Below are 8875 nucleotides of genomic sequence, written 5' to 3'. Positions count from 1 at the left end.
AAATTTAGATCCTCCTCTGTTAGAACTTAGCAACTTGCAAATCAAGGGCATAATGCAAGACGGCCTTTCAACTCCTAATATGAAAAAGATGACAAACTTCTTGCAATTTAATATAACTATACACGGATGACCATAACGTAATCCAAAATATTTGTCCTGAATAAATTCAAGTGGGGAAACTCGTTTGCTGCATATATATAGAATATCTATCTTTATGATCAAAATTAATAAAATCCATCCATCAGATAGGTAAAACAGTCCCGATATCCTTGTGCATTGTTCTAATAACAGTACTAACCTGCTCGGTTTGATCTTCACTTGAACATGCTCCAAGAAGTACTTTGGCAGTTCCCCCATCTGGGTAGCAACCAGCATCAATCATTTCTTCAAAAATTTCCAAGCATCTTTTGTATAGTTTCTTTCTAGAGTATGCTCCAAGACGAGAAGTCCAAGTCACAACATCAGGTTTTAAGTTTTTGGTTGGAAGTGATTGAAAGAGCTCTTCCATCTTCTCGAAAAACCCTGCCCGTCCATAAATGTTAATCAAGATGTTGTATGTACTGATATCAGCTGCATATGGTCCTTTTTCCATTGCAGTCAAAACTTCCTCCATCTTTTTTAACTGACCTAACCGGCCATAGAGGTTTAACATACTGTTAATGACAAAGGTGTCTAGCTCCAGCCCAGACTTTTGCATCTGGTTCACAATGTCCTCACATTTTGTTACATTGCCAGCTTTGGAGTAGGCAGATAAAAGCAGCATATGGGATTTCACTGTTGGGGTTATTCCTAATCGCTTCATCTCTTCAAATGCAACTTCTGCATCTGAAATGCATACAGAGAACGGTTATTATAAATGAAGATGGTTAGAATTTAGAATGCTGCAATGGTTATAGAATTATGCATGGAACGAGAAATATAATAGAAGACAATGATGATAAAGTTATTTCTATCATAAGAGCATAATAGCACTGAACAGAACAGACTTATCCATAATAGTTTCATTTGCAATCACAAAGGTGCCTTGAAGTCTGAATGTTAATATTTACCTTCATGAAGACCAGCTCTCCCATATGCATCTACCATGATATTATATGAAGCTCTATCGGGTTCACATCCCATGTGCTGCATGAGAGAGAAAATTTCTGCAGCCCCATAAGGAAACCCTGCACGACTGTAGGGAGAAAAATCATACAGAAGTTTGGGTGTATATTGAAACAACTTGGACATATTGTTTGAAGTTGCTTCTCAAGGAGGTGTAGTAATATGTTCTGAAATGATTGCATATTCGTGGAACATTAAACCACCAAATTCAGTAGATATTAACCTGTAAGCTTCCATAAGTGCATTATAAGCATAAACGTCAGGCTCGTGTCCTGCTTCTTGCATCTGCTCAAATATTTCTTCTGCTTTCTCACAAAGTCCTTCCCTAGCAAATGCATTTACCAAAGCAGTATACGTGCATATGTTGGGTTTACATTTCTGACTTCTCATTTCGTGAAACAGCTTTAAGGCCATGTGGGATTTTCTTTCCTGCACAGATCTTAAATTTTGAGGAACATTTTGTTGTATTGTTTAATAAGCAAGCAAGAAATAGAACATTTGCTTGTTAGTAATCTGAAGCAGTGAACTATATCAGTAGACGATCATTAGAAAAGCAGAGGACTTCAAGCTTGCAGAAAGTACTAAAATGCAATACGGCTCACCTTTCCATATAAATTGATTAACGTCGTATATGTGTCAGTAGATGGTTGGCATTGATCTCTTTTCATCCTCTGAAAGATCTCTAGTGCTTTTTGAGGGTTTCCTCCTTTTATTAACCCATTAATATAAGCATCGAACACGATTGCACCTGAGTAAAATTAGGATCTTTCTGCATGAATTCACATTGTACTTAGTTTGAAGGAAATGCAATCAGTCATATCTGATAAACTAACAAGCTGGGGCCAAGGTTTTTGAATTTTGAGATTCAAACAAGATTTACCAAGCAACATTGAAAAGTATTTCACAGCAGAAGCAGTTATTAGAAGCTAAAAGAACGTTTATATACATGATTACGATGATAATGATCCACAATATTGATTATTTAATTTCTCAAGCTCCTTAGATTAACTTTTTCCTTTCTTATAAGCAGCTAGAAATTGGAACAGACACATACTTGGAGGAAGACCATACTTTCTCATTTCACCAAAGACGGCTTCAGCCTTATCTAGCAATCCAGACTTGCAGTAGGCCCTCAGAAGAAGGGCATAAGTGTCTTCAGTGGGGATGCATCGAGCTTCAAGAAGTTCTAAATATGTTGATTCTGCCGCTTTATGTTGCGATTTCTGCCCATAAGCATCTAGCAGCAAATTGTAGCAGATGACATCTGGCTTGAAGGAGCTCTTGTACAATATCCACTCACATATCTGGACAGATGATTACAACATTACACTCAGAAATATCAAGTTTATCAAAATATCAGAGACTTTTGATCATTCTAAATATGACAAATTGCAAAGTGCAATATTAGATAGTAATCAAATTCAACATGATGGGGAATACTAGTTTCTCACCAAGATAATGGAGCCCCACTGTTTATTGAGACGAAGTTGAACAGCGACATTGATGATATCATCCCATATGGTATGAGAGGCTGGAAGTGTATCAAGAATTTCCCAAATACTGCTTTTATCAACTTCCTTCTGTACAAGGTCCAGAATCTTCTGACCAGTGGGGCTCATCACTGGGAAAACTCCATCAACAAACCCGGATCCATATTTCCATCCTCGCCCCCTTAGAGAACCACCTAGACAAAGAAGATGGTCTGCATTTTTGAACGTGTGTGTATGCAATAACATCATAGTTAAAACAACAAAATGAGTACAATGTTCTGATTACATCGTTTCCTAGACATTTTCTTGTTGTTGAAGCTTCTGAATTTTCCACGTTTGTCAATATACAGGCTGTCACGCTTGCTCTTCTCGACAGCTCCACCACCAATGGAACTCTTGATTTTCCATCTGAAATTACTCTTACTACAGATTCTTGGCCCAATGAAAATATAACTGATGGCACATTCAACAATCAACCTATTTAGTTACCAAATGAAATTTCCATTAGAGGAAAGGATGGTAATTGATGCACAAACTAAACTAAAAAATGTAAGATACAGTCAGACAGTGAATGAAGAGAGAAGAAGCTTACATGAATGGTTGGAGGTGGAGGAGGAGCTTCCAGTTTGGTATTTTTGTGAGCTTTCAGTTTGCAAGAAAGAAGATAGTGTTGATAACATGCAGGCGGGTGAGGACAAAACAGATAAATTTCAAAATATCTCACACCTTTTATATGGACAACACATTTTCTTTGTCTTTTCATTCTTATTTACCCACCCAGATTCCATGAAAATTTTACCCTATTGCAAATAATAATAATAAAACGGTAATTTAGGAAAGGAATTGGATCCTCATAAATACCAATGTTATTCGAAGAGATTCAATGAAAATTTTACCCTATCTCAAAACACTTCTACATACAAGAAAAACTTCCCCTGTTATATCACCAACAGCCAGACGTTGGCCCCAGGGAGTGTTTGGAGATTTGAAAAAAGTTTTTATTTTCCGCCGGTGCCAACGTCTGGCTTTTGGTGATATAACAGGGGAAGTCCTTAATGTATTGGTGTTGGAAGACTTGTAGGAGTGCAAATGGAGTAAAAACTTGATCAGAGTTCCCTTGAAATTTTTAAAGGATAAAATTCAGCCTGTCAGAGCTGAATTAGGTCTACTTATGTTGCATTGGGAGGGACGAGACTTCTTAAATATGATATGAAAAGAAGGATACCGTGGAAGATCACAAATAGAGAGCCCTGGAGGCTGGAAGAAACTCTTTTATCCACATCCACCCAGCCTTGTGACTTTTAATGAAATGAGACTGAAAAGGGTTCAAGCTATATAACCAAGAATGGGGATTAGAGTAAATTATAATGGCACTCACTTACATGATGGTTTATTGTTTACTAGGTTTTTATTTATTTGTTTGACTTTCATCCTCTTTCAATCTTGATGCTCTGTAACTTTCAACCTTTGATTGACCCTATAACTTTCCGCTTGAGCTCTTTGAATCTTTATGCTCAGGAACTTTCAAGTCTCTTGCTGGCAGTAGATTTTCTGTTTGAGATAGCAAACATTGTAGCCAATGACATAATTTCTGAGTCCTCCTTAAGGTCCAAGCCAGAGCCAACCTTCTAGTCTCGATCGTGTCCCCCCTTAAGGTCCCAACTGTAATAAAATGATCGATATATTTTCCAACGTACTTCTTTCAAGGGTTTTGTTTAGCACATGATTGCCATGATACGCTTTTTGAAAATCAAGGCCATTTTTAAGTAGTTCATTCCCAACTATCAGCTATTGGTAATGTCAATGAACTGATGAAGCCTACATTACATTCATCTAATGGCAAGCCAATCCTGGAAATTCCACTTCAAATTCATGCAGTGGGGAGTTGATAGATATAACGAGTCTAGGAATTTCGGGTCCGCTGTAAATGTCTTAATGAAGTTCAAAGCTATTGATAATTTGTCTCAGAATTGTAAGAAAGGTAAGGCTACAAACAAATACAAATGAAATTATGGCACTATGCTGCTTCAGCCCAAAAAGTATGTGATTTGGTTCCTAAAGACTCGCAGCATAGCATCCCATACCAAATCATTTTTGCTGAATATGCAACCATCTCACAACATAAGCTGGATTGATTAATTTTTTTGGTTTTTCAAATTGTCCGCAGTAACAGGCACACTACTCCACTTCAGCCAAATAATCTTCAATCTCTGCTGGGGTTAGCACTCTGCAGAAAAGTGAGCATAAAAATACAATTCAGCCACAAAATGCTGGAATAGTTTCAAAATCAGAAATTCATCAAGCAAGGATATTAACTTAAAATGAGCAAAGCATTTATTGCCAAAATAGGAAGTAAAGATGGAGCTTGCCTGAATTTTTTGTCTGTGCCAATTATCCCAATCTCAATATTTTTTCCTGAGATTTGTCCTTCAAATCTGCATCAAATATGAAGCAACTAATCAGACCGCTTACAGAAATACAGAACTTGAAAGTAATAACTGAACGGATTGTTGACTTGCTGGCCAGGAAGCAAGATGAAACTTGCATCACTGAAACAATCATTTTGCATCACTGGCTTGTTCTCATTTTGTCAATCTGATTGACTGAAGGTGAACTCCACACAGCATTTGCCCGAGCAGTAACAAATACTTTATAATGAAGCACAAAAACAATTTTCTTTTTCAAGTTTCTTCCCCTTTCTGACTCCTACATATTATGCATTTATAAAAAAGGTTATGTATATATACCCCTCCTTCAGAGTCAAAATAGCCGTGTGCACAGCATCATCAAGTTCCATATCATCAGTATACCTGAATTATAAAAATAATAATAATAAGATACACTTCACCTTTGAGAACAACAAACAAAGTGAGACATAAATTTGAATCGTAAGTATCAAACATAAATAATTGAGAAATGCCAAATGATATAAGTGCTAAACTATAGAAATAATAAGACAGAAAAGGACATCCAAGAAAGGGTATCGTGTTAAGTTTCTATTTGAACATATATAAATCATGATTGCTTAAAGGCTTGACGTTACATGATGTTTATGACAACCAGAGAAAATGCCATCGTTATCTATATTTCTATAGTTAGAAGGGCCTATTGGTTCTCAAACCAGCAATGTCAAATACATAAAACATTATGGCAAGCCAAACTGAGAGCATGTGTGGAAGAATAAGAAATTCTCAGATTAGGCAGAGAACAGACCACCTAATAGTATATGTAGAAACAATAAACAATTGTAATGGTAGCCCCAAAGCCCACCTAAATTCTTTTATGAAAGAGTATACAATGCATGAAGGAAGAGATGTCACTTTAGTCGGTTTAAAATGGACGAAATGTCCAAAACCATGTCTTAGTACCTCTTCTCAAGAAATGTTTTTGCATTTGAGACATTCTTCCCCATTGCAGAGGCTTTCCACGAGAAATATGAACCTGAAGGATCAACCTACAGAGAAATAAATTTAAAAATATCAATATTTGCATATTAGCTTTCATATTATTGTCAACAAAGGGCAGAATACAATTTTTTAAATATTACTAACGCCGGACAGGAATTTCCTTCTCTCCCACCAACTAGAATAGAGTTATGATTAAAACAAACAGAAGTTGTCTGGAAATGATTTAAGAAACAAAAAAAGTTTGAAAAATATATTTATCTGCCAAATGATGCAATCCATTCAACTAGATTCAAATTCAGCTAGTGTTCTTAGGAGAAAAGCTTCAAAATGTGCATGTCCTAAAGGCAAAGCACTGAAGTAAAAATTTTCCAGGCAGATAAAAGAGTTTCAGTACGCCAACCAAATTCAGGAGTGCAACCTACTGTATGGAGAGCTGGAGATTATTTGAATGAAGCTTAAGCAAGATTACTACTGGTCAACTTACCAGGTTAAAGATTACAAAGAGTGCAAAAAACTTTTGTTTAACAAACTTTAACACAACCAAATATTGGGCAGAAGCAAGTTCAGAAGCCAAATATGCTTTAAAAATTTGGTCCAAACTCTGTTTAAATTAATGTTCTTTCCTTAAAAGGCATCATCTCTTGCAACCGGAAACAACAAATAGAGAAATGATCCATAACAATATTTAATAAAACATTGGAGAATGGAAATACCTGGTATAGTTGGGGGCCGCTGTCATCAAACCCAGCAACCAGCAGAGATACCCCAAAAGGCCTTACACCACTACAAAGAAAAGGGGAGAAAAATACTTCAGTAAATTTAAAAAGCATCGATTAGAGGCCATTGGTTTCATATATGGATCGTAGTTTCAATGTGACGAAACATGGGCCAAGAACTAGTGTATTTGTTTCAGTCCAAAAAGGGAACCACATTTTATATTAACATGGACAGAGTGATAGTTACCCAGATTGAGTGAACTCCTGCATAACAGCCGCAGTTTCCCTCACAAGTTGAGTAACAGGGATTGGTTCCTACAAACATGATAGTTTTATACAAGTTAAGACCTTCACAATATACAAGCACATCTTATTATTATAGTTTGCAAGAACTTGACAAAGATATGATGAAACTTTGTCACATCACATCTCACAAAGTTATAATCAAATAAGGAGAGAAGAAAAACTCAGTACCTTATATAATCTGTGATATTGTTCTGCCTGCTTCCTGCTTTTTCGAACCAAGACTCGAAAATCAGGACCCATACCACTGCAGGAGAGAAACTAATGGTAAGAAGACTTGCACGCTGAATGAAGATAAAATAATAGATTTATGTACAAGTAACTCAGTACTAAGAAAATAATGGGCTTCAGTACAGGAATCACACAAAAACAAACCTGTAAACAACTCCAATATTTGGTGTCAAACTCTGTATCTTTTTAACCTGACCAAAGAAAATACATACCATCAGAAACCAACATCTTAGAAGGGGAACCATTCAAATCATTCCATAAACATGAGAAACAGTCCTATTTAGAAAAGATGTTGTTCAGAACATAGATATGGTGTGAAGCACTTAAATCTTGTAGGTCCAAAAGTTAGTTAATGCTAAAAGTGATACAAACTCATATCATCATGACTCATTACAAATCCAAGTCTCCAGAAGCTATGCCACTAGGCTCTGGCACATAGTCTCCATTTAACTCAAGCAGATAGAAATTGTAATATAAGATAATATCAAACTAGTTAAATCTAAATAGGGAACTTCACAAGTGATCAAGAGGACTTACAGATGCTTCATCAACCAAGATTGAAGGTAGCTTCTTCTCAGTTGCAATAACAACCCCATTAGCAGCTGCAGTAACCATGTAAACACGCACACAATTATACAGACAGCTATGTCTATGTCTGATATAGAAAGCCAACTTTTAAATTTCCTTTCATATCACATCAGCAGGTTAAATTCCCACCAAATATTTTCTTACTAGTTCGTTCTAAATATATCTGTATACATTTGGTCCGTAACAAAAGTTCCAATGTTTATCATTAAAATTGTCAAAACAAAGATCTAGTTTATCCAAATTGTACCATTATCGCACTTCAACATTGCATCTGAAAACTTCTGAGTAGGTTCTATCCAAATATCAGATCACGCATTTGGGCCTAAAGTATAAACTGAACTAATTTATCTTAAAATTTTCAGCTCAATCCAATATATAGTTCAAATAAATTAAAAAACCTAGCTTTTCATCCAGATGCCAGATTCTACCAATATTTCAATAATCTTCTGACTGATTCAGCAAATCAATTAGATTACAAGCACCACTTAGAACAAGCACAAAGAACCCTAGCAGGACTAATCACTCAATGGGTAAGCTTAAAATAAAGCTGACAAAGCACTATGACCATTACCTTTGATCCCCAGAGAGGTTTGGCCCGACCCAACTGCTGTCAAAGCGTGCTCGATCTGCACTAGCTTCCCTGAAGGGCTACTCAGCATATGCCGCAAATAAATCAAAAAGTACAAATACCCAACTAAATTTCTACACCAACGCGCGCACACACATATATATGATGAACCTGGAAATGTGAAGAATAACGATAGAGCGGGAGAGTTACCTGAAAGTGGTGAGAGAAAACGAGTACTGACTGTCTCCCATTGCGTGCTATAGAGAGAAAGACTCAAGCTTTTTTCTGTGTTTCTGAAAAACGGAGAGAGATTTGACGGAAGTTTTGGCGAAAAAACATAAAAGGGGTCTGAAGACTGTGCTTTACTTGTTGGAGAAGAAGGTTTTGGTTTGGTTCATGTTGGGTGGGCTTTCAAATTATTAGGCCGAGAAATTTCAATGGCCCTTTATGAGTTTCAGCTTCGTCTTC

At 36.5% G+C, this 8875-nt stretch overlaps 2 protein-coding genes across 2 annotated transcripts; both read right to left on the bottom strand.

Annotated features, from left to right (window-relative positions):
- LOC18778950 (pentatricopeptide repeat-containing protein At2g35130) lies at window positions 81–3267 on the bottom strand. Its single transcript, XM_020561422.1, has 8 exons — window positions 3187–3267; window positions 2881–3071; window positions 2556–2788; window positions 2159–2408; window positions 1707–1852; window positions 1328–1533; window positions 1050–1174; window positions 81–825 (listed from the first exon to the last, which is right to left on the bottom strand). Coding segments are annotated over exons 1-8 (1737 nt in total). The 5' UTR covers window positions 3189–3267; the 3' UTR covers window positions 81–241.
- On the bottom strand, window positions 4446–8841 carry LOC18778346 (proteasome subunit alpha type-2-B). Its single transcript, XM_007211883.2, has 11 exons — window positions 8618–8841; window positions 8411–8487; window positions 7789–7853; window positions 7396–7442; window positions 7192–7267; window positions 6965–7032; window positions 6715–6784; window positions 5963–6048; window positions 5342–5404; window positions 4964–5029; window positions 4446–4821 (listed from the first exon to the last, which is right to left on the bottom strand). The coding sequence occupies exons 1-11, from the start codon at window positions 8656–8658 to the stop codon at window positions 4773–4775; spliced, it is 708 nt and encodes a 235-aa protein (XP_007211945.1). The 5' UTR covers window positions 8659–8841; the 3' UTR covers window positions 4446–4772.

Source organism: Prunus persica, chromosome G4, assembly GCF_000346465.2.
Source record: "Prunus persica cultivar Lovell chromosome G4, Prunus_persica_NCBIv2, whole genome shotgun sequence".
Classification (NCBI taxonomy): Eukaryota; Viridiplantae; Streptophyta; class Magnoliopsida; order Rosales; family Rosaceae; genus Prunus; species Prunus persica.
This window is presented reverse-complemented; position numbering and strand designations above follow the sequence as displayed.